General features: G+C 41.2%; 1 protein-coding gene across 3 annotated transcripts in view; it reads left to right on the top strand.

Annotated features, from left to right (window-relative positions):
• ZFHX3 (zinc finger homeobox 3) overlaps positions 1-26,246 on the top strand; it is a 76,591-nt gene that overhangs the window by 2,373 nt on the left and 47,972 nt on the right. For all 3 annotated transcript variants that reach the window (XM_072422553.1, XM_072422555.1, XM_072422554.1), the window contains exon 2: positions 23,465-26,202. In XM_072422553.1, the coding sequence (XP_072278654.1) occupies positions 23,511-26,202 (2,692 nt within the window). In that variant the 5' untranslated portion in view covers positions 23,465-23,510. The remainder of the gene's footprint in view (positions 1-23,464; positions 26,203-26,246) is intronic.

Here is a 26,246-nt window from a genome sequence, read left to right on the forward strand (position 1 = left end):
TAGAAAAAAAAAATTTGACATGCCGTGCGCTTTTATTTTTATATATATTTTTTGTAATATTTTGCCAATCTAATAATTCATGAAACGCTGTGTCTTTTTTGTGTATGTTGGGAGGAAGTTGGCTGTGATCCTGTGGTTTAGCTGTTACACAATGTGTTATCATGTTAGTAATCACTAAATCATTGCTGTGGTTGTAGCTGCACAATCGTGGGGGTTTTGCATGGGACGTGAGGCTTATGTGTTTGATTGCATGTCATCGCCAAGGCTCTGTTGTTGACCCACCTAAGAGCTGGATTGGCACACTTGGGTATGACACTGATTTGTAATAACACACTAGTAAACGTTTCATCTTTTATCTGGGATTGCGATAAAGTTGAGGCCTTACTTGTGTTTGGTCGCAACGCCATTTTTTTTTTTTTTTTGACGCCTCCGACATATTGGACCTTGGATTACAATAGCCAGCCGAGTTGAGGAATTTTGAGGCCATTACAATACTGTATTACCATACATGTTCCCCCTCATCTGAGACGTGGACCTTGCCCGTGCGTTCGACGCCGTGACGGTTTAAATATTTTCAGATGTTGACGGGCCGATGCTGGCCCTCCTTGCCCTTCTTCCTCTGCGATTTTCAAATTATGTAACAGAATCCAAAAGCTGCATTAAAAATTCAGTATTACAGGCTGATTGTAATGCTGCCTCATTAGAAGCTCTGTCTGGCCCAGTATTAAGTCGAACACAATGCAAGGGCTTTTAGATTTTAAACACCAATAAATATTAAGTATCTGGACAGGGAAATCTGCACCGCTGGCCGACTCATTTGGCTTTCCCTGTTCCCTTTTTGTCCTCCAGCATTGGATAGAAAATAAATCTTCTTTTTACAGCACTGAGTGTATATTTTATTTTAAAGGTTATTAGTGATCAGGTCTGTTTCCCCTCTTCAATGTCCTGTATCTGCTTTGTATACATGGTAAGCTATTTATGGTTCTGATAGTGTAAGTGACACACATCTGGAAGCCTTGTTCAACTGGGATTGAAGACGGAAGCAAAAGCACACTTTTTATTTTTCTTTCCTCGAAGCTACTCGTCTCCTCTCCGTGCTTCTTCCTCCTCACTTTTCCTTAATTCTCTTCATTTATCAGGGTAAGGGGTAGAGAAAGAAGAAAACATTTTGCCATGAATGTTCAATTCTTTTGTAAATTTTGACTCTGATAGTCTCCTGCAGAGAAGACCGAAAGCGACCCCCTCCCTCCCCTTTATAATTTTGGGTTTGTCTAATTATTTTTTTTTCCATTTTGACATGTTTACCGTTTTAGTCTTTCTTTTTTTTTTTATTGTGTTTTATTGCTATTGATACTATCTGCTCACAATTGCTAGGCCTATGTACAATTGGACAGCTTCAGCAAACCGATAAAGCATCCAGAGGCCGAAGGTCCAAAGCATCTTTGTCATCTTTTTTTTTTTTTCCTCCTCCCTTGTGGTTCCTGATTGCAATACCCAGCTATGGCTGAAAAGTGCTTCTGTGTGTTGACATTTTGGCTTGCCGTGAAACCCTAGGGTAACCTCTCCGTGCCCCTCGGCTGCTGGCCTATTGTTCAACGAGAATTGAGCTAAGGTGCTTTTCAGTGTGACTGCAGGGGACTGAGACGCATGTGTGCTCCCTGGTTTAAGAAATTCATCTGAGTTTATTGTGTACGGTTTAAAAAAAAAAAAAAGATCTTTGTAAGCAGCAAGGCGTAGAAGTGGACCGAGGCTGATTTGAGCCTCTCGCATGTTATGAATCTGAGCTCCCACCAGCCTTCCTTTCTCCTCTCTAAATATCTGTCCTTATTTATGTTAAAAACAATTGAAAAACCTGTTTTCTAAATTCCTCTGTATGTTGCCTTTTTCCCCATCTTTTTTTTTATAATTTATTAGAAATATTTAAATGTATTGTTTTCCTCTTTTGATGTGAACATGCCCCCCCCACCATAATATTTAAAATGAATATGAAATTTTACCAATGGCTACATGTTAAAAAAAAAACAAAAAAAAAAACAGAACCGGTTTTATTGGTAGTGTTTGACATGCTCCAGTAGGGAGATATTTTTTTTTTTTTTTCGCCTTCCATCCCAAGAGGGTTTTAGTTTTGCCCTTTATGATATTATGAGAGAATGGTATTGGTTGGACAATCTGTAGTTTTTATTTTCTCTCATCTAGCTTGTAAAGGTTTCCAGCTGGGTTTTACGAACCTATTCTGAATACACCTTATTCCACAATCTCCCTCCGAGCCGTTTTCTGTCCCCCCTCTCTGAAAGCAATCAAGTCATTTTCCTACAAACACCCCTACGCTAACCAGCGTCACCTTCCATTTTTTGTTTCTTTTGAATAGCCATGTCCAGCACCGGCCTCGGAATTGTAGCAGTCAGGCATAGATTTCGTTTTCTTCGGACGCAAAATTCAGAGCTGTTTAGAAAAGCTGGCGTCCTCTATTTTTTTTTTTTTATTGCTTTTTTGTGGTTTTGCAACATGTTTATTTTTTTTTTCTCATGTCACTATATGGCCCAAAGGGGAGACTTTAGGGGTTTGGTTTTTGTGGAGGGGTTGGCTTTGGGTGTACCTTACAACCGGGTTACAAACCCTTCAGCCAGTCTCTAAATGACGCCCTTCCACCTCCCGATCCCGCCTTCGTCTGCTCTGCGCATCCAGTAAGAAGAGCCGAGCGTTGGTCTCCACAGCAACAAGACCTGAATGACATTCATCAAGATATATAGATATATATTAATTTACTTGTGCATTGTTACGTCGAGATAGCTTGGTACTACCTCCTCTATACAGCGTTTGTTGATGTGCAGTTAAATCCCCAAATACCTGAGTAGTCGTGCAAAAAAAAAAAAAAAAATCTTTTTGTATCAGTTATGCTTCAGTGGCTGGAATATATACATCATTTCCTCAAACCTTGTGCAAGCAGTATACAAAACCCACAGGTAAACTTAGACTTTCCAGGCCTGCTCTTTTTGTTAGGGCAGCTCGCTGGATCAAATTATACCTGTACAGGCTACTTTGTGCACGCTGTCATTTTAATATACAGATATGGTGATTAGGAACTGGTGCACTGGATATCGAATATCTTTTACCTCATCAGTAGCAGAAGAGATTTTTTTCACCTACTTGCTTATTTGGAAGGTCCACTTAGGCCTGAGTACAGATTAATCGGGGCTGAGGTTTGTTTTTGTTTTGTTTTTCTTTTTGCTGCAAACCGTGGAGTGGTTTGTGTGCTATTATGTAATGCGTGTGTTTTGTTTTCTTAAAAGATGAGTTGCAAGTTACATGGCAAGGCCTGGAATATAGGAGCATAAATGGAGGCCAAGACCTATGTTATGTGTGTATTATGATTTTATTTTTATTTTTTTAACCACCCCTATTTATTTTTTTTTTTTTTTTTGGTCCTTCCATTATATCATAAGGCCTGATTTATCCTTTTCCTATCACTGCCACCTTATTTGTGATCTGTCGCGTGCTGTGAGTCACTGTGGCAATCCACAAAGGGCAACCAGAACATCTATGAATTGATCTGGCCTCCTCTTTGTCGGTCGTTACACGCCTGTCTGTCCGTATCTCATGTATTTAGGTTAACAGGACGCTGCATTCATTTATGGCACAATTGGGCCTGACTCAGCAGATAGAAGGTGATTTCTTTATTTTTTTTTTGCTTCGGGGCTGCAGGTACCCCATTGGTATATAGCCAGAATTAGATGGCGTTCAGCTTTCTAGCAGAAAAAAAAAATAATTGGCCTAAGTAGAAATGCTGGTAATTGGGCAGTAACCAGGATGCTTCTATACATGCTCCACTTCTGACTGTCATTTGCTTACTGATCTGCCAGGAGCTTTGGAGACAGAGAGAATTACTGCTGGGATAATATTCTGAGATATACCACAATGTAGTATAGGGGAGCAGCCTGTGATAATATATGCATTGTTGTAAGGATTTGTTTCTTGCTATTAGAATGCTAAACGATTTTTTGTGTTACCTACCGGAAAGGGCAGCCATGGACAATGGATAGAATAGATGGGAATATTGGTGTATCCACATTTCTGTCTAGTCTTACAGTGTTGCTAGTTTTATGAAATGATATCAGGCTGATTATTGCAGGAATTATAAGTAGAAAATTAGCAGCATGGATTCTCTGGGGTCACTGCCCGGTGTTTGGGTCATCAAAGGATTGTGAATGGTGATAGATTTGGTGAGGTGGGGGGTCCATTGGTAATTTCTTTGTGTGATTCTTTGCTTTCTTCTATTTCACGTATTTTCTTCTTTCAGGCATGTTTCCTCTAAAGAAGACCTCTGGGATCACAAGATCTCTGGGTTGGAGTGAGGTGAGTGTAATAATGTGCTTTACACTTGCCTCTGTGCCAGATCCAGAGATGTTCAGCTGCAGAGTTCAGGCCCTGGCACACTTCCACAGTCAGCTGGCCAGAATTGGTTGTCGGCTTCATAGATGTCTATGGGGATCTGCCTGACTGCTCCAAAATGACACATGTAGGGCGGAAGTTTGCTGGCATAGGAACTTTGCAGCTGGGGTATCTCATGATTGGGGACACAGAGGTAAGTGTAAACCACACGATTACATTCACTCCCAGGGATAATACAGTCTGGCCTTTCTTAGGGAGGGATTCCTGAGACCATAATAAACTATGTGTAATGTGGCTTGAACACTCACTATTGTAGTTTGTATTGGAGATCAGTGTGACAACACTGGACCACATTCAGGAGTTAAGGACAAATTGTTGTCACTCCGAAACAGGAAATGCCCAAACAAGGATCTTCATGGCAGGATTAGCAGGTATTATTTTATTATGCACCGCAAATTCAAAGATTATGGCAATAACATGTTAATGCTATTGAAAGATTTAGTGATTAAGCTTACATTTATTTTAAATAGAAACATGAGCTAAGAATCTTTGCTTGCAGCTGGTCCCTATTTTGGTTGCAGTCCAGATGAAAGGGACACTCCATTCTGAAGTTTATAAATGGGACCTACCTGCCCAGAAGGTCAAATTAAAGTGCAGCTACCTTCATCTCCTGTTATTTGTACAGAGGTGATGGCGTTCGTTCATTGTGCATTGATCAGCCTGGTGGTGACATAAAAAGTTGTATGGCCTATCCAGGAATTTAGTGTCTCCTCACTGTACACTGTGTACATCACAAGACCATCTGTACAGAGTCACTTCAGCAGTAGATTTATAGATTTACGCTGTGTATTTAGTAACTGGCATGAACTTTCACTTCAAGATAAACTGAGAGAAATTGCTGATTTTAGCACAGTTGCAGTGTTTGCTCACTGATTGCTTTCACTTGTTGCCTGGACTTAATGTTGCAATATTTTTAGTTCAAGGTGGAAGCAGCCAATGGTGAGCTCCGATATTCAGGCACAGAACAGTGTTTGCTTTTTACAGTAAGAGTTCTTTTGTTTGGTGTTGTTGGGCATTTTAAGGTCAGAGTAGGTAGAAGGTGCAATTATTTTTCCCCTTATTTCTAAGGAAGTATTACTTGGACAAAATGTAATTTAAAAATGTATTCTGTATTACTGCTTATCTTTCTTGAGATGCAAACTATAGCTTGGTATGTTCTACCCATATGAGCTGCAGGATTGATATTTTGAATGTCATTCATTGGGCTCTGCGGTCAGCTCTGCAGATTGTAAGTTCTTGGGAACACAACGTTTGGATCTGATCATTGTGCAGATACTTTCATTGTTGCATTGAAAGGTTCTTTTCTCATGGTGTCCATGAAGGTGCCAGATACAGGTTTGCCCCCCCGGTACTCTTATGGTGAACTTATGAAGTCACCTATAGGCTCCCCATGATCTTTCCCTGATCCAGCAGTGTTTGGGCTGTAGGGTAATCACTACCATGGCATAATGATTTCTGCATAACCTAGGGTAACATTTGACTGGACAAAACAAACATTTTTAGCTCTGTAACCTGGATTTTGGGATATGCCATGGACCAATCACATGAGCAGAAAACTAGGTCTTGGGGCAATTTGTACTTAAATGGTGTTACCATGCTGATAGGGAAGCGACAGTAGAGATTGTCTTTTGTCAAATTTATAAAGTCTTATCTGGCTACAAGTGAAAATGAAAAGGTAATTTTTTTTATTAATAATAAATTACAGAATACTTTAATTATAAATGTTGGTTTCTGCTTTTTAGCATCTTTCTTATATTGGTTCATATTTTAGTGATTTCAACAGGGGGTCATTTAATAGCAAGCGTTTTAAACAGACCGCAGCTGTTCATTAAAACCTAACTCCAGGTGTGTATATATATATATATATATATATATATATATATATATATATATATATATATATATATATATAAATAAAAATGCCAATTAATGCAGTAATGTGTTCTTTAATCATGTTCTAAAATTCGGGAAAGGTAAGTTTTACATTAAATGATCTCTATGTTGGCTCCTGGAGTACCCTGCATTGCATAAATAGCAGCCAATCAAACTGCTGCATCTGGAGACAGTGGGAGGGAACAGATGAGCTCATTGCTAGTCTCCATTATTGTCCAATCAGAAGGTTGAGGTGTGTTCTTGATGAATGAATAAGGAAGTGTTGTCTGGGTCACAAGGCTAGCTGAACAGAATTAAAAATCGCCTAAAACATTTTCTACTCATGGCAAATCTAGATATGTAACCACTCAGGAATGTTTGTATATCAGCTTGCAAGGTTTGTAAACCTGATTGTGTGTGTTGGTATAGTCCACCCACCACTTTCACCTTTTTCTATTTACATTTTTAACAAAGGAAGAAACAGAACTGGCTCGGTTTGCCTTTAACCGTGTCACTGCCGGAGTAAAGTATTCAGGCCCTTGGTACCTAGTCATCTGCACTCATCTGTGTATGCACCATTGGCAATGTGTACCCCATGATCAACAAAAGCAGGTTTCGTTCTGAACCCTAGGTGAGGGTCTCACATCATGGATCTTTGGTCTTATATTTCAGAGCCTTTTTGATCACAACATTTTCTGTCTGTGTTCAAGGCTTTGGGGGCCCCTACACAAGGGTCCAACATGTCTCCTTTGATGACCGAATTTGATAGCATTGAACTTTTATGGCTAGTTGTAGGCTGGAGCATCTTGTGGCGCTGACTCTTCTGTCTTGCACCATCATGCACATTCATAATTGTAGACTGCGTTCCATGTGTCAGCTCTGGACAGGGGTAGTGTTGTTATAAGGTTTGCTGCCTGTAGTATTTATTAGATATCAATGTAATGTATGGGGCTTCCATGAGGGCGTTTATTAATTAGAGAGTGAAAAAGAACCAGGAGTTACATGTTTTTGTATCAGTGTAACTTATTTATGGCACCTGGAGTGCCACCAGTTATGTATACCAGTGGTTCACTTGTGCCATATTTCCTGATCGCTTATTTTGAGATGCCAGCAACTGTCGAAACTTTGTTTTATTTGGCTGACAACTTTATAATCCAGACCTGTGCTACCTTCTGTGATAGCGGCTTAGTCCCAGCCACCCTTTTCTGTTTCTTTCAATTTGGATGTAACCTAGGGGTCTTGTAAATATCTCCATTTTCCTCCATGGCAAGCTTTGCATCTTCTTTGTCTAATGAGAAAATAAAATGTATCTAAAACCACTTGGTTCCCAGTTCCCAATCTAAAACTTTTAACACCAGACTGTTTTATCTGTACAGTAATGTAAAGTGACTTCCAAAGCAACAGATTCTGGCCAATCGAGCATTGTATTTGCCTGAAGTGTTCTCCAGATTTTGTTGCTTTGTGTTCTTGCCCTGCCCTGTTAGATATTTCTACTTCAGCTACAGATTGACAGATCTCTTCATAATGTGTAACCCTTACAGACTTGTCTATCTGCATTCTTCTCTAATTTTTCCGTTTTATTAACATAAAAAACTTTTCTCTCTGCTTCTTATAACTAAAGGATTATGTGCAATCAGAGAGGTCAAGGGGAGTGGGGCTTTGTGAATGCAAGCCAATTTTTAAATGACATCAGTCGCATTCCACCCGCACAAAATTCCCTAATTTTTCACAGAACTTCCTTCTTCACCCACAAGTACACACCGTCTTCCTCAACCCCCATAGGGTGCATCAAATAAACTGAATTTACAGTAAGAATTTGTGATGAGGAGCTTCAATAAGTCGGCACTGGCTTCTGAGTTAATCCCACAAAAGCAAGAATGCAATTTTAATCCGGGACCATCTCCCCGCCAGCTGTTTCTCCCCGCGACGCTTAATGATAATTCATGCCAAAAAAATTAAAAATAAGTGGATGGTAAATGGTGCAAAGTCCTCTTCAGATGCAATTTTAAGCTCATGTTATCTGGCTGCAGGTTGCACGCATCCTTGTTGTGTTCCTTCAAGCCTTTTAAAATCCTATTTTCCATAATATCCTTTAAGACCCAAATTTAGCTGCATGTGATTTTTTTTTCCATGTCTGTTTTTCTTTACTAGTGTCTCAGTCAGGAAAAGTATCCAAAGTCTTTTTTTTCTCTCTCTCTCTCTTTTGTGTTTAGTTTACCATTAGTGATTAATATTTTTGTAGTTTTAAATAAGCAGGGGTTAAGAGAAATCATCCAGTCCCAGGGACATGTGTCTGTTCCCCTCTCTCAGAAGAGATATCCACTTATTTCCTGATTAGTTTCTGGGACCGGGAGTAAGGAAAAATGTAGCAGAACCTACTTCTAGACCCCTTTGTGTGCTTGGAGTTGGACCCAATGCAGACAAAGTTGTGAATTCTGCAGTGTAGTGTCAGTATGTATCCATAGTGACAGCAAAGCATTTTGTCCTTTTTGGAATTGGTGGACTTGGTTCCGTGCTTTTTTTCCTCCCCACCCGCTTCCTTAATGTAATTTTTATTAATGCCCAGGTTCCAGCAGCTTTAAGCCCCCACTACAATTTCTTAAGGGGTGTTTAAGAAGGTGCCAAACTCTCCAGCTTTTTTTCTCTGCTCATTACTCTGCAAAAGCAGCCAGACTTTTGAAAAGTTTGAAACTTTTACTTTGTATCCATTCCCTCTACAGCAGTGTGAATTTTCTTTGCATGCTTCAGTGAATAGTCCCCAATCCTGAACCTTGTCTCTACACTTGGACTTCCCATACACCTGTGGCCCCTGAGACTTGGCTTCTGGCCTCAGACTACCTCTCTGTCCTCTCCACTGACTTTCCCTTGAGCCTTTGGTGCTAATCAGGGGGACGGATTGCTTTGATTTGTTTACAAGTGTTAAATAAATGTAAACAGCCCTGATTCCCTCCCCGTGCCATCAAACTCCATCAATTAATCTGTTTGAATATGAAAGGGGATTGTAGATTCCCTGTGGGGTTAATGTTTATCCACATTTCCTCTACAACATTAACAAGGAGGTCTGTAAGCTGCCTGGGGGAGGATTAGTGACCTCACACCCATGGAATGGTGCTCCCCCCCCAGAGTACAGTGTGGCTTTCAGGGGAATTTGCCCTTTATCAGCTTGCAGGTAGAATGGTGCTCATCGCCTCTGGAGACTGAACAGCAATAAGATCTGTACAGATCCAGGCTGGAATAACTGTGGAAACTGTACAGGAATAGGAAACGGTAGACCTTCATTGTGTCAGCGTTCATGGTCACGTGACTCTTGAAAAACTCTGCTGTCTAATGTAAAATAAAAGGAAACATTCAAAGTACATTCTACATTGGATGCTGATAGCAGGAAGCATTCAAGTGAATTTAAAGTGTTTTTTTTTTTTTTAGAAAGGAATGGAAATAGGAAGAAATATCTGCAAAATAAGGCAAAGCTGGGAGAAAGGAAAGGGAAACTTTTGCACTTAAACTCTTACGTTTTCCTTCCCTTGTAGTCCCAGTGACAATGGTCAGCAGGATAAAATGAGAGAGGTATAGAGGGCAATAAAAACCTGAAAGTTCTAATACTTTACCACTCTATACTAAACTAAAAACAACACATTTTCACTTAAACACGCTGCCAATATATATAGTGTTTCAGCCTTGATTTCATTCTACCTGAATAGGCATTCTCTGTGTCTCCCCCGTCCCTGCTCTTCCTTTCTTTCACCTTTTTAATATTATTACATTTTCAGTCTGACAAACTTGTAAAAGGACCAGCAATATGTTGTGTAATAGAATCTGAATGGCTCACAATGTCTTTCTGTCAGTATTTGCTGGGCACAAGGATGGTGAGAACATCGTATAAAAATAGATCTTAAGCAGTTATCCTAGCAATGTCTTTAATATGCAAGAACTAAACGGCAATCTATCATTCTTGTTTTTTTACCTTTTTGCTTGGTTTAAATGCATAGGGCAGTAAATATCTTTTTCTACCCTGCATGCATATTGACCCTCCAGAACCCAAACCCCCCACCCAGTGTCCAAATTAGAACTGGTCTTTGGGTTCCAATTGTTCCTCTGTCAAGCTGTGTAAGGAGGACAGCCCACTAGCATCAAATAATGTGGTGAGAGCGATGTGGGGACTAATTAGCACGTACCTCCTCATTAGAGCAGTATTGTTTTTGTCTAGCAGTGTGCAAGTACTGGATACTTGTCTCAATGAAATGCAAAACAGCAATTAAACATGGACCTGTAGGTAAGATGTAGGCATGTGGATGCCAGGGTGGCAGAGAGCTGTCTGCCCCCCATAAAGACAATTCTATTGCCTTTAGTGACGGTATTGTTTCACATTTGCCATCCTGTAATATTATTTTTTCCTCCTCTTCATTTTTAATTTCCAGTTATCATTAAATACTCCTCAGTCGCAATTGCCAATCTCCTCATTTTCTTTCTTGCAATTCTGAAATGGAATCCAGTTCAAATGTGGAAAGTGTTCTTACCAATTGGCCTCTGTACTCAGCAAAGACCATTTTCAACATACTGCTTCTCAAATGAGAGTTGCTCATTCCTCATTTATTTATTAAATTTAAGCCATATCTGATGATTTCTGATAAATTGATAAGAGGAATTGTGTGAGTCAATAGAGATGTAGACAGTTTGCCAATACAACCCTAGAGTTATTGATCCAGCAGTAAATTAAAGTCTTACTTAGGAGCTGCCGATAATTCTAATCTCTTCCCTCACCAATTACAGGCTCGCAGCTACCACCAGCCCAGGGCTAGAGAGCGTGGCGGGACGCAGATGAGTGACAAGGGATGTATTTTAGGAAAATTCTTGCACTCCTGCCCCTTGCAACGCTTATCCATTATTTGTCATTTTATTTCACAGAATAGATCTTAACCCAATCCCTAAAATCTCGTATAAGCTTTAACACCCTTGTTTGCAATCTTTTCAAATTCTGCAGATTTTATTGAAATGGCCGGCAGTCATGCTATGATGGTTTTCTTGTTCAGGGAGGTTTGTGACAACTGTCTCCTTTTTATGTTTTTGAGTTGTCATCCTGTTGTATGCATCCTTGGTGGGAAATGGAAGCATTTGTTCTAATGCTATTTACTTTCCAGTCCAGAGCAATGGCTTGCATGCAAACTATAAAAGGCTGGAGGAGATCAGCGGCAAAATATAACAGAGAACTAAAAAAAATGAAAATACTAACTTAAGGGAAAAAAAGGTCACTTGTTTAGGATACCCAATGCTGTAGGTAAGTAAACAATAACTAGTTAGTTTGGAGAAAGTAACATTTTGCTGCTAATGCTCTAAAACCTCTAGCTGGAGTAGTGGCATCAGAGATGTGACTGGGGAATTCTCTTCAAAGTTTCCTTGGACTGATAAGCCTCTTTAAATCCTTGTTTTAGGATTGGTAGTGATCAGTCAGATTTGAGAAGGGGGGGGAAATTTGTTTGCTAAATGTTGTGTTCTTACTAATACCCCGGCGTGAAAATCAATGGGAGGTATAATTCCTAGGCTTGTCCTACGGTGTCTTTCATGCGCTTTGGCTGATTTGCAGCCATAGGCTGCTGGGGCCCTTTTTAGATTCCCAAGGCTTACACTGACTGAATTAAATAAATATATAATGTATTACAGAGCTGTGTTTTTTATATACTGAAGTTCAGCCAAGGTTCTTGATTCTGCGGTGTTGTACAAGGTAGCATTATAGCATTGCCCCTTGACCTTCCTACAGGCAACTTGCTCCAAGCCTGCCTAGCCTGTAAAGCGTTGGTGCTCAGCACAAGGATGGATAGCTGAGGAATGCTTTTGACTGTTCAGTGTATTAAACGAGACTTGAGTGCAGGAGGCTAGTATATCAGAGGAAGAGATAAGCAGAGCTCCCTGATTGTGGATCAATAAAGGTTAGTGACATCATATCTCAAAGTGAGAGAGCCTTCTTAATGCAGCTCTATTTATCAGATGGGGCGAGCAGCCAGTAACCCTTTTCTCACCTGTCGGGCTTCTCCTCTCTCCCTTATGTTGTAAAGCACAGGATGACACATACAGAATAAAGAGCCTGCAGTCCATTTCTGAGCAGTCAGCCCAGCCAATCTGCAGCATACAGTCATTCCCCCAGCTTCCTGTGCTGTGTGTTTTGTGTGCGTTCACTGTGTTTTTGTGTGTGGGTTGTTGGGATTGTTTGTTCATGCAGCCTCACTGAGGTATCTGTCTAGGAAATGACTTGGGAGCTCTCCAGAAAGGCCTCACTTCCTGACACAATGATGACTCGACAGCCAAGTTCGTGTCCTTTTAGAGGGGGAGTGACTTCTCGGGCAGATGTGAATCAGTAAGAGTAAAAAGCTTAGCTCACAGAACAGGTTTGGGCAGGTAGCTGAGGGGCGTGAGCAGCGCACACACACTTGAACACGGTATTTATTACCGGCCAGGCGTTGACCTGCCCATGGCCTTTGTTGCCCACTGTTCTTGGCATTACTAGCTGGCTTCGCTTTGCGCTTGCCGCAGAACCGTTATCGGGCCCCGTTCTTCAGTTTTGGCTTGCTGCCTACGTTTCACATAGCCAGGATTACAGGCAGACTTGGAAGCTTGCGGAGAGCCTGAGGCTGGCAAATACATGGGCACCATGCCACTAATGTGCAATGGGTGATTTTTTTTTTTGCAAGCGTTGTTCTACCTGTAGATGCTTAATTGAGACAGATGGTACCTGAGCAAGACGATGCGGTGCAAGCAGGGTGCATGATTTGGCTCATGAAGCATCCATGATAATGCCTGTTTTATCTGTCTTTTTATGCCACAATTTGCCTACAGGCAAGAAATGTGAAGGCCAAATCCAGCCACAGATGGGTGATTCATAGGGAGCAATGAAGAAAACTAATTTGGTGGTAGTTTCTGAATATTGAATTGGAAGATGAACAGTTTGTTGGGACACCTATAAAAGTTTTTTTTCTCTTATAAACTTCTTTAAACCTATTTAACTGCCCCAAAGTCTTTTATGAATGTTCAAACATACGTGTAAGGTAAAGACACTCTTCCATATTTGATAAAGAAATGCATCTGAAAGCAATTATGGAACAGATTGTGAAACGGCTACTAAGTGTGCATGTTAGGAATATGTGTAAACATTCGTTTTTCAGAAAACCTTTAAAGATTTGGCAACCTATTGCCAACCAGCATCCCTCTCAGAGTCCTGGCTGATTGTTTTCCTGCATAGATGAGCAGCCCCAAAGCCTTCCACTAATTGGGTTTTCTTCATTTCTCCCAAGCTATTGTCTTCTTTGTGGTAGGTTTCTTAGGCCAGATTAGACCTCCACCTTGTGCTTTCATTTATTTTCTTGTTGCTTTTCAGCAGTGAGAGTATCCAAACAAATCTAAGAATGCAGTCCAATCATTGGAGCAGGAAAACAAAAAAGGCTCGGTGTTTAATGAGGGGAGGGGGTCTGAAGGGATAAAGAGATTTACCAATGCAGGGATCCTGTTGCAATTTGGGGATCATTAAAGGGTGCATTGTGTTATTCATTACACCTCTGCCACCTTTTAATGCCAGAAAGTAATAATTGTTGTACAAGTAGAGTAAATCTGTAATTCTCTCCTAATGACATTTATTATTATATTGCCTTCTTTTATTTTTTTTATTACCTCTCCATTCTGCTACTCTTCTGCAATATTTTGCATCTTTTTCATGGCTGCATGTCATCACTCGGAGCAGGGTGAAACAAGTGGTGACAACCATAGGCCTTGCCTATGTCATGTCTGATGAGACTTTTAGATGGCCCATGTGACAGATGACAATGCATCAGGATAATTAAAAGACATGGACAGGGTGTTGTCATCCTATATGGAAGGAAGTGGCATATACAAAGACTTTCATGTCAGAATCAACAGATGTTCTTTTCATTAAAGTAACAGATACAAAAATTACTTTTGAATGCCTGGTTATATAAAATTTATCCTTATGATTTTGTTAGAAAGGTTTGCACGGTTATCTCCACCTTTTTGCAAACAGATGCTATTATGTTGTGGTCCTGGTTGGCAGGGACAAGACACAGCCATGTGGATGGGTATGGGCAGTGGGAAAGACATAGGGTGGGGAAGAGGGGGCAGTAATATGATCGCTTTTATGGGCCGTGGGTAAGGGGGGCTGAGGCTTGGCAGGTTTTGGTGCTGGGTCAGTGGGAGGGTCTCCCAGCTGTGCTGTGCCCCGAGGTTTACAGCATCTTACCTACGGATTATAATATTAATTACCGTCCAGACAAAGAGGGATTTAGTGAAACTGCTCTGGTCTTTCCTTAGATTTTCCCTGGGAGATGCGGACTTCATGCATTTTTCAGTATGGGTAATGCAAGGTTTTGCAGTTCTGTCTCTGGGGGAATGACCAGAAGAAAGTAGATTTCTACTTGTAACATAGATTAGAATGTAAAAATAATAAAATAGATATGTTGTTATATTCTTTTCTTTGTATGAACTTGCTGAAAATGGGGTAATAGTACAGAAAAGCAACTTTAAAAAAAAAAATTGACTTTAAGTAAGCAACACGGAGAAATCTGCAATTCAGTAAAAAAAGCCCTTTTTAGAAGTAATTATTTTTTTTTAAAGTCAGCCAGGGTTTGTTCCTTTTTTATCTTTTGTTTTTGTTCTTTTTCTTTGTTTTTTTCCCCCACATTGGTGTCCATTCTTTAAACCCTGTGTGTTTGATAATTGTATATATATATATTTCCTACAGTATATATTTCCTATTGGCGTGGTTGGTCTCACCACACAAGACTTGTTTTTACAATTCCTGGATGGATGCAGTATTTCAGTTTACCACATCTGGCCTTATGCACATCCCCAATTTTACTTGTCCGCTCTCACACAAGGACTTTTTCTGAAGTGTGCCCCTTCTTTCATTGACTCATGATCACATCTGCTGACTGCCTTCTAATATCTGTAGCTACCTTTCAGGTTAGTTGGTGTCTGTTTATTTAAATTGGCCAGAGGTTGTGTTGTCAGGCTGACATTTATTTGTGAGGTCATTTAGGGACAGAGAAGGAGAGGACAGTGCTTCTACACGCTCCATTATAGGGCCACTTAATAAGTTATAAAGACAAAATAGATCAAAAAAAGTATATGACCTGCAGTCATGTTATCTATTCATCCTGCTGAGGAGGTTTTCATATGTTCCCCCTTTTATCCGTAGCAAAAATTAGTGGCACTCCTGTCCTTACTGGCACGAATTAAAGTTTGATTCGTTTGTATTTGTTAGCTGCTTGCACACCGCCATCAGTGATAACTTTGTCTTCCTGTCTGATCGGTGACACAGAACTGCCGAATTCTTAATGTTTCGCCTTCCAACTTCAAAGGCCTGCACTTGACCACAAGGCCGGCTGCAAGGACTGCCTGCTCCCAAGGTGGAGCCTTCCTGTCAGGGTAGTGTGCAGCATGCAGGAGCTTCTGTAGCTATAGGTGCTGGTTGTATTTTGCCTGGGGTGCTCTTGAACACCCCCACCTCCTCTTCTCCTTTCTCAGGAATCTCCATTTAACTTGATGATTTACTTTGAAGCTGCAGAGAGCGAGCGGTGAGCCAGGCTAGAGCTGCAGCCGCTGGCGGTTTCCGTCATTGTGAGCAGGCAGTGATGTGCCCCAGCTGAGCGAGTGGAGCCTGCGCCAAGTCCTAATTAAACCTAATCACAGTGACAATGATATAAACAGGTGTTACTAGGGAAAATAAACCATGTCAAAACAGCGGCGCCCCTCCCTCAGCCTGCAGGTGTGTTCTCGCCTTTCAGCTCTGCCACAGACTCTGTCAGCATGCGGCCATCATGTCCTGGTACCCCAAAGCCCCCCGCCACTGACTGTCTTCACAGCCAAGGGATGGAGATTTTTTTTTCTTTAAAGGGTCTCTGCAATTATCCTAATAAACAGTTTTATCATCTTCCCAGCAATCAATATTGTGGCTGAGGCTGGTGTATTATCTCAGTGCTATTGATTACCTTTAACAGCTCCGCTGTGGGCCATGTTTCGCTAACCCCTTCAGTACACATGTACATGACACACCTTTTGTCTCCTTCTATTCTGGTCTAACAAAAAAGCAGAATTTTTTGAAATGGGGGTCCTTTAAATTGCTAATAGCATTGATTAACACTTGTACCTGCATGCTATGTAATTGAAGTGCTGCTGGTATATAGCACAGCACAGAAATTCTGGTAAAAAGGTGTCCGGCCCTACCCCATCATGCTGATTGACAACCCAGATTACAATGAACAAAGTAAGGAATGATCCTATTGCATCATGGTAACCTGTATTGTTTCCAGGTTCAGAATTGCTCTACAATGACATGGTAAGCTGGCTTGAACACTGATTTGATCATTTTAGTTCATGTGCACTGGACTCTCAGGCAACCTTTCAGACCTATGTAGTACAGCACATACATTACTGTGTTTTACGGTGCCAGTTACTTAGAATATCTACCCTATGCATGCTTTGTATTGTGGTGTGCTACGTTACCAAAATACATTTCTAAAATAATAACACTTATTACAATGTAACTGCCTGCACACAGCACCAACACTACCTTTTTTGTTGGTTTGCCTATTCATCCCTTATAGCCACTCCACGCTTCCTATTGCATCAAAAGCTTACAAGACCTGAGCATAGCTGTAATTCCCTTTGTTGTAATGAGAGCAAACAAGGGGTGCAGGTACAGTTGTTGCATGAAAACACAGTCAAGACCAAAAATTTGTGACTGCAGCCTTAATATATATGATTATAAGACTGATATTCTAGCCAACATCTTTAAATGTTGGTACCATTATTAGTTCTGTTCTGATATCGATCTTGTATAGCCTGGTCCTGTGCAACACATGCATGGCGACTGTGCGGTCTCCCCTTTCTCAGCAAAGGGAACATCTGTTCCTTTCAGTATGCTGGATGTTTAGAAGTGCTTGTTACAGCCTGTCACTTAACCCCTACGTCGCCTGATTGTTACAAGTAAATAAAGTCAAATCTAAGCATCCTTAGATTGAATAATCAACCACGCTTTTGGTTTGACATCAAAAAAATAATAAAAAAAACTAAAGAAGTGGTTTCAATCGACAGCATGGAAAATTAATTTAAAAAATCTGATTATTTACTTAATCTTCGTTGCCTTTTTTTTTTCCCCTATCTGATTACATTTGCATTAAAGTTGTCATTCTAACTGTATAGACTGCAATATTGTGCCTGTATGTATGAATGACTACAGGTCCATATACTATTGAATTATAAAATGAAAGCTTGCTTTGTTTCTAGCGATTTTTCTTTTAATATGAACAAATTTTGGTGAATCGAATGAAATTGACTGAAAATTGCTATGTGTTTGGCAAGCATAAATGAAGTTTATCTATTGCACACCTGTCTTGCTTCTCTCTTCCTTGATATAGCATTTAAAATGCAATGCAGTTCGACAGACTTAAATGCCAGCTTGCAATGTTGTCCGATAAGTTGGGAGCGCTTCTGGTAAAGGACAGGAGTGAGGACACAGGATCCACTCATATTTGCCCTCCCTGTAGGAGAGAGGATGGGAAACCAGGTGCTTGAGTCTAATGGAATTTCCCATCACTTACTGCCCTGCTGATTTCTGATCAATGAAAATGAATTTGTTAGCTCATTGCAGGCCAGTCAGAATTCTGCTGCTTCCAACCGTGTCAGTTCCGGTAAAACCTGCTTATCAGCAGCACGAGTGGATAAAATGAAATAAAGAACGAGCTCGGAATGATCAAAGGCCATCAGTGTACTTAACCCTTCAATACCCTTGAGTTCAATTGGCTCTCTCCTCTGCCGGATCGCATCTGGCCAAGAATCTACACTGAATCTATCTTTCACAAGAAAACAGTTGACAATGATGTTAAATAATTTTTTTTGGAGCTCAGTTTGCAGATGGGGTCACATTGTTCCATGCAAAGATTCACCCCTCGTATTAGGTTTAAATCTGCTAAATACCTTCCGGGTTCATTAAAACAAAAATCAAAGCAAGTAGCCTCAGAGGTCAAAAGCCTATCCCAGACCAGCATGCTATAAGGGAGACACCATTGCTGCCTTCTTCCTCTTTGTGTGGAAGTGGTCCCTCTATAACAACCCCTGCCATGTCAGATTTTTAAGTCCTTCAAATTCCAGGAGACATAACATCTTTGCAGGGAGACTGCTGCTTCCAGTTTATTATACAGAGTTTATCACACTGTCACTCCCTTGGGGTTTATACCTAGCACTAAACTTGGTCACTGGATTTAGGTCTTGTAATAAGCTTGTCATTTTTTTTTTAATAAAAGTATGAAAAAGGATCTTGTTCTTGCTTTATTTAATAATATATGGAATAAATAGTTTAAGGTATACAAAACAGATTACTTGTCTTAACTTGTAAGTAACGTGCACCTGTCTCATTGGGTACGAATAATTGTGTGGGCTTTCACAAGATTCTTGTGAGTGCACTCCAGGAAGTCGGCCTGAAATATTTTATCTTGGAATAGAAAACATTTATTCATTTTAAATGTAGATGTCTTGTTTAGAAATTGCAGCAAATACTTTATTTTGTGTTGCATTAGTTCATGTTTTTCATGCATTGAGCCTCATTTTAAGTCAAGATGAACTTGGCGTACCACAATGCACAGGGCATTTACATGCTGAGGTGCCGCTGAAAAACTAACACATGGGCCCTTAAGGAGAATTTTTGTTTTTTGTTGCACAATGGGGTATTCAATGTGGCCAGCTGAGATAGTGTAGGCGTTTTCATTTCTTTTTTGTGTAAATTTAGCTTTTCAAGCTGCAGTGTTTACGGTAAGACATCCTGGAAGCACAAGGCAAGCGACCTCGTTGCATGACCATTCCCCATCACCAGAGACCTCCTGGTTCTAGATAAACTCTACAAATGAAGAATCAATAAGATTGTGAAAAGGCTGCGATGTGGCTGCGGACTGAATCAATATTAGGATTTGTCTGTCGCATCGAAAAGCGTTCTCCACACCTGGCAGCCGTTCTGTACAAAGCTGCTCTGCAATAAGCTTTCTTGAAGGCTCCTGGGCACACAGCTGAGTACTGCCTAGCCTACCCATACAGAGGCAGCACTCTCTGCCTTCGGTCAAGTCTGCCAGAATCAGGCTGGCACGGGCCTCTGCTGGTGATCCCCAGGCTGCAACAGAGCTACCCAGAAGCCTTGTTTGGTTTGGTAGTTTCTTTTGGCTTCCTGCTGTTTGAAAAGCTGTTTATGCTAATGAGCCTATTAGGATTTGAAGGCCTTTGCCATTCCCAGTGTCTCTGTGAGTGTGTGTGCCGTGCCCCATTAATGAGCATGTACAGGGCAACTCTTGTTTGTATTGTCATGGTGCCAATTCCAGCACCCTTTGCCAAAGCAACAGGAAAAGAGCTGTTGATGGCAGGCTTTCACCTCCCATGTCTTTTTTCCTTCTGGGAGAAAAATGCATAGGGCTCACAAACCGTGCAAGAGGCGATTTCCCCAAGTCTCTATCACAGTAGGATGTATATGCTATATGGCCCAGGCATTGTACCCAGTAGGATACTAGACCTATTTTTTGCGGCAATGATGTATTTCATTGTACTTCAGGGAACACTTTTTCCTAGTGTGGGAGCTCACAATCTAAAGTTCCAGTCACACAAACATTTTAGGTACATATCAAACCATGAATCTGAAAGATTGCAAACTAGCAGTTTATTCTTGTTCTAAGATATTGAATGACAAAACACACACAGAATTGACCTGCATCTGGTTGGACCGAACATAATAAGATATGCTCAGGTTTTTAGTCCAATATGGGATGTAGGCACTACAAAATATATATTATTATTATTTTTAAAGAAATCACAGGCAACTGACTGAATCATGCTACAGCGTATTTGGTGAGCACAATATACATAACTGCTTCTTCTGAGCTCCCTCAAATGACCTTAAGCCAAAGCAAAGGCAACAGTCATTGGCTGGCAAGAAAATTGTGGTTGCTGTATATTATCAGAGACTGCAGAAACTCCATTTTTCAATCAGAAAAGCCCTGCCTGATAGACTTAGAGATTATTCACCCCCCTTTTTTTTACCTGTGTCAAGCAACCAAAATTAAGCTTGCATTTGGGGGAAAGAGGGATATCTCTGATAGCTGGTATTAGACCAATATTAGATTGGTAAATTAAACCCTCAACTTGACTAATTTATAACCAAGATACTGTCCACAAAATGCAAGTAAAAAACAGGTAGGCATTGAATTGCTATGGGCAATTCTATTTTCGGTCTTTCTATAAAATATGTAAGATTTTTTTTTTTAATGCCCCCCTTTACCACACACACACACTTTTCTGGCTTGGTTTGCTGCCAACCTGGCTCTTGTGAAAGAACCGCCTAATTAACATTGTTCTAATTAACAATTTCAGATTACACAGTGCCGCTGTTCAGATTAAATCCTGAGGACGTTGGGGTGGCATGATTCCTCCTCCTCCTCCTGTCTTGGCTATTGCATTTCTCTGCCTGGCCCTGGCACACTGCCACCGAGTGCTACACGTGTGTGCCCAGCGGGAATATGTGCGTCAGCTTGCATATCGGGAATGAAGATTGTAACACTTAGTTTGTTAATTACAGGACGTGGTTTTTTTATGCTGAGTATTCAAAAAAAAAAAAAAAAATAGCCTGTTTTTCTTTTAAACAACTTTGTCTGTTCTGTGAACAGATGAAGGTCAATATATAAAAGAAAAATGCTATATACCTTTTTGTAGCAGTTTTTTATTTTTAAAACAAGTGAATATTTTTTTTCTTTTGTATAAGTTTCAAGCCTAAAAGACTTTTCTTCTTTTGAGAGGCAGAGTGGTTCTGCAGATACTGTAGAACTAAAAATCCCAGCTTGCTTTGTTGAATTAGAGGCAGTGATTTCTCTGCCACTAAACTCCCAGATGTAATTTGTCTTGGAAGAAAATCTCTGGCTAGCTGGCAGCAAAGTATTGCGGTCTCTGGACAGTTTTTGCTGCATTGTAATGCTTCCAAAAATACTTTTTCATGTGGCATGGAACACAGGGAAATCTCAGGCGACTGCCTGCCACAGTGCACTTTTCTTTAAATACGTCTAGACTTCTTCAGAGAAGGTCAAGGCAGGAGATTGACCTGTATGGAACCATTTAGTAGACATGTCCTGAATAAACATGATGTATCTTATTGTGGTCCATTTGAAAAATGCATTGTAGTAAATTGGAAGTATTGCTGTTAGCTAAAATGTTTCTAATAACTAAGTTACAAAAAAATGTAGATGCCTGCATGCTATTACAGGTTTTTGTACAAATGTGTGCATGGTCTAAAGCCAGTGGTTGCATGGGCTTTATCGTGGATATCATCAGATGGTTGCATATAATATCTAAGTAATGGTAAAGAGCCATGTCAGTGGTTGAGGACATGCTGAACTTCATAAAGGTTAGCAAATGAGGGTATTCTTCCGGACTGTTTAAAGACTATGTATACATGTGGTGGAGCCTGTAAGGATACTACCCGAAGCTAGTAGAGAACCCTTTGGGTGTTTTTTACCTTGAGTGTTCATCACCTATCCCGTTAACCTGTTTGTTTCCTGTTCCAAGCAATGGAACACGTTGCAGAATAGTGATGGATGGTTCAGCTGCATTGCTCTAAGAACTTCTTAAGCCTTCCAATTACCTTGGTGGCTCCTGAATTCACCATAACAATCTCAGTTTAAAGATGAATGCATTGTTAACTCTGTAACTTGTAGTTCTACAACAAGTGGGCAGCCACTATTTTGCTTCTTCTGGGGCTCAGCGATCACAGGCCACCAGTGAGGGCATGCAGTTGGCTTTGAGCAGAACACACAGCTTGGGAACCAGCAGCCTTCAACATCCGCACTCTGATTGGAGGTCATTGATTTTACGGGAAAACATGTTTATAGACAGAGCGCTGATCGACCAGTGGAGTTTGACTTCTGCTTCCTTAAGTAAGAGCTGCCTCTCTCCTATTGACTGACAATCAGAGTGAGATGAAAGCTAAGAGCTAGGAGATGGGAGCAGTAAAGAAAGCCAGCTAATATATCGGCAAAGTTACACACAGCTAAAACACCGGGTCTTGTAGGTCTGTTCAGAAACATGCTTGGATACTCCTCTTCGCAATGCTTGAAATTGCTGTGCATTTATGCATTGAGAAAATCATCTTTGGGACGCTATATTTTGGTTTTGCAAGCACTAAGACCTTTGGGGGTTTATTTTTTGGTTATTTTAAAAGGGGGCCAGATTTCATTTTAGTCCCCCCTCCTCTCCTTAGTCAAGGGAGTACAATGGGTTTGTATTGATAAACAAGTCCCCAGTGCCCAGTCGAAGAGTTACTCTCTTCTCACTACCTCCCCTTCCCACAGCTTCCTGGAACTTACCAAGCTTTTATAGCATTGATTTTACAATTAGCCTGTTAACCCTCCCGCCCTGCTAACCTTGCCAGTACTGCTGGACTCAGCTGTCAATCAGCCCACAACAAAGTGAGCCCCCCTTCACCCTTCCTTACTTCCTCCCAGGTGTAAGCATGCAGGTTACCTGGCACTATATCTCTTTATATTGGCTTATGTAGAGTAACACTTTACCTACAAATTTCATATTGTTTTTTTTTTTTTTTTTTTTTTTTTTTTTTTTTTTTTATTACTTTTCTGTATAAGTTTTGTGCATAGCTTGTATGTAAAGCTTTATTGGTCATCTTTGTTGCATTGTCCAATTTATTTTTCCTTAAATATTCTTTATATGTGATTTATATACAGATCCTGAAACATGTCTTTTAAAAGTCTGTTCTTGTTAGCCCACGATTTCCTAACTATCTAATCATAGACTCAATTCATTATTATAGATTTTGTTTAAATAGTTTAGTCTTGGAGCCACTATACTATTAGCTACCAAAGAACTCATTCTGACATCTGCCGAAAAAGCTCAGTAAAGTAAGATTTCTGTTTACTTTTTTGCTACCTGCTTCAGTGATCTGCCCAATAGCCACCATTTTTTATGCCCATAATCTTGTTGTCAAACAGATAAAGCAGTCTTTAGGGTTATGGTTAGCTAACATCTGTATGCAGCCTAAAACAATGGTATTGTTTTCAGTTGGGCTTTTCACTTAAACTTCATTGTTTTTTTTTTTTTTTTTTTGCAGGTTGGAGCAGTATTGGGTGCGATGAGCTCTCCGCACATATCCCACCATGGAAGGCTGTGATGCTTCTGTCATTGCTGGAGAGGACAATGGGTGCATCGTTTCTGCGAACCAAAAATGGACTGATCTCAACAGTGCCCTCCACCTTGACCAGTCTGGCAATATGGAGCATCCCAACATGGAAAGCCTCGGGTCTCTGGAAACTCTAAGTGGCTCGTTCAATGAATGCATGTCTGGAAGTGCTGACCCATCTGGTGCCATCTCGCAATCTCCCAGCAGAACGGTCTTTTGTAACGAATGTTCAACCTCCTTTCCTACTTTGCAGAACTATATGGAGCACCCCTGCCCTGGTACACGGTCATCCCTCGCACTGAAGGAAGAAAGCGAAAGTGATGTTAGTGAGGATGGGGAGGAGGAGAGTGATGTGGAAAACCTTGCTGGTGAAATAGTGTATCAGCCCGATGGCTCTGCCTATATAGTGGAAAGTGTTAGCCAGCTGATCCAAAGTGGTGAAGCCTGTGACAGTACGCCTAGTGAGGCTCTTCTTTCCCTCTACAAAAATTCCTTGCCCAATGCAACAGGAAAATCTGAGGAGTCATCCTCTGTAGGCCCTGTTTACCCACAAATTATTAACACTTTCCACATAGCCTCATCTTTCAGGAAGTGGTTTGAGAATTCAGACAAGTCTTTCCTGGATACCTCCACCATTTCGGGTGTCAGTCCTGTCCTGCACAGCTTCCGAGTTTTTGATGTGCGGCACAATAGTAACAAGGATTACTTAAATAGTGATGGTTCTGCCAAAAGCTCCTGTGTATCCAAAGATGTCCCAAACAATGTAGATCTGTCCAAATATGATGGCTTTGTACTGTATGGTAAGAGGAAACCCATCCTAATGTGTTTTTTGTGCAAACTTTCTTTTGGCTATGTCCGATCGTTTGTGACCCATGCTGTGCATGACCATCGAATGACTCTAAGTGAGGATGAGCGTAAGATTCTTAGTAACAAAAACATTTCGGCCATCATTCAAGGGATTGGAAAAGATAAGGAACCTCTTATTAGTTTTCTGGAACCAAAAAATAAATCTTTTCCCCATCCTTTACTTTCCTCTGCCAACTCTACTGGACCTGCTAATAGTTTTTATGGCAAATTTAGTGGCATTCGAGTGGAGGGGGATGAAGCCGTGCAGGCTAGCTTAGCACTTCTAAAAGATAGCGACACTACTTCCAGTGGGGCAGAGCAGACGCAATCCAACACATTGTCCCAAAGTTCTCTGCTTAACCTTGGAGGGTTGACCAATTCCTCTTTCAGCGCCTCCGTTAACTCTGTTTCTTTAGGCTCCTCAGGCTCTGACCCCACCAAAACTTCCTATAACCAGGAATCTGAAATGACAGAGCCTGAGAAGCACTCATTGGGAGTGCAAGATGGCACATCTGAAATGCTAGAACGGGAGGAGGATGAGGAGGAAGAACTACTGGATGAAGAAGGTGTAGATGATAATGAGGAGGAGGGAGAGGACTGCAAAGCACTGTTTCCACGTGGGCTTGAGGATGACTTGATGGACAGGCCTCAGGAGGAGTCTGGGGTGTTTGCCGAGAGCAGCGGCAAAAAGGACCTGGCTCTCACAAACCAAAGTATTTCTAGCTCTAATTTAATGCCTAATGTACCCCAGCCTATGGTAAGGGGTATACCTACATGTTCTTCTTCCTTTGTTGTCTTTGATGGTGCAAACAGGAGGAACCATTTAAGCTTTAACAGTGATGGCGTTGGCGCCAACATGGCAGAGGGTGGGATAAAATTGGACTTTGTTGATGAAAGTGCCAATAGGGACAATGCCACAGCACCTGAACCAAATGAAAGTGCAGAGGGAGAGGACGGAAGCTGTAACACCCACCACCAGCATGTCGATAACCCCTGCGAACTTGGCACAGGGGATTGCCCTTCTGGGAGTGGGGTGGAGTGTCCAAAGTGTGACACTGTACTGGGCTCATCGCGTTCACTTGGTGGACACATGACTATGATGCACTCTCGGAACTCTTGTAAGACTCTTAAGTGTCCAAAGTGTAACTGGCATTACAAATACCAGCAGACGCTGGAAGCACACATGAAAGAAAAACACCCTGAACCGGGTGGTTCCTGTGTCTACTGCAAATCTGGTCAGCCTCATCCTCGCCTTGCCCGAGGAGAGAGCTACACATGCGGTTACAAACCTTTTCGTTGTGAGGTCTGTAACTACTCAACCACTACCAAAGGCAACCTCAGTATTCATATGCAGTCGGACAAGCATTTGAACAACATGCAGAACCTGCAGAATGGAGGGAGTGACCAAGTTTTCAGCCACACTGCCGGGGTAGCGGTTGCTGCCGCCACTGCAGCTGCTGCTTCCAACATTAGCAACTCCTGTGGGGCTCCTTCTCCCACCAAACCAAAAACTAAACCCACCTGGCGCTGCGAAGTGTGCGACTATGAAACAAATGTCGCAAGGAACCTTCGAATTCATATGACTAGTGAGAAGCATATGCATAATATGATGCTGCTTCAGCAAAATATGACCCAAATCCAACACAACCGACACTTGGGCATCAGCAGCCTGCCCACCCCGGCTGAAGCTGATCTCTACCACTTTTACCTAGCACAAAACATGAACCTGAAGATGGACAACCCAGCTAATGAATCACAGTATATCATGGGAGGGTTCCAGCTGGATCCTACTAGCCCCATGCCAGGGATGGCTCCCACAGTTGGTAAGCACTGGGAACAGAAAGGGGAGAGCAGGGAGGGAATAGGA

The sequence above is a fragment of the Pyxicephalus adspersus genome, chromosome 9 (assembly GCF_032062135.1).
Source record: "Pyxicephalus adspersus chromosome 9, UCB_Pads_2.0, whole genome shotgun sequence".
NCBI classification, from domain to species: domain Eukaryota; kingdom Metazoa; phylum Chordata; class Amphibia; order Anura; family Pyxicephalidae; genus Pyxicephalus; species Pyxicephalus adspersus.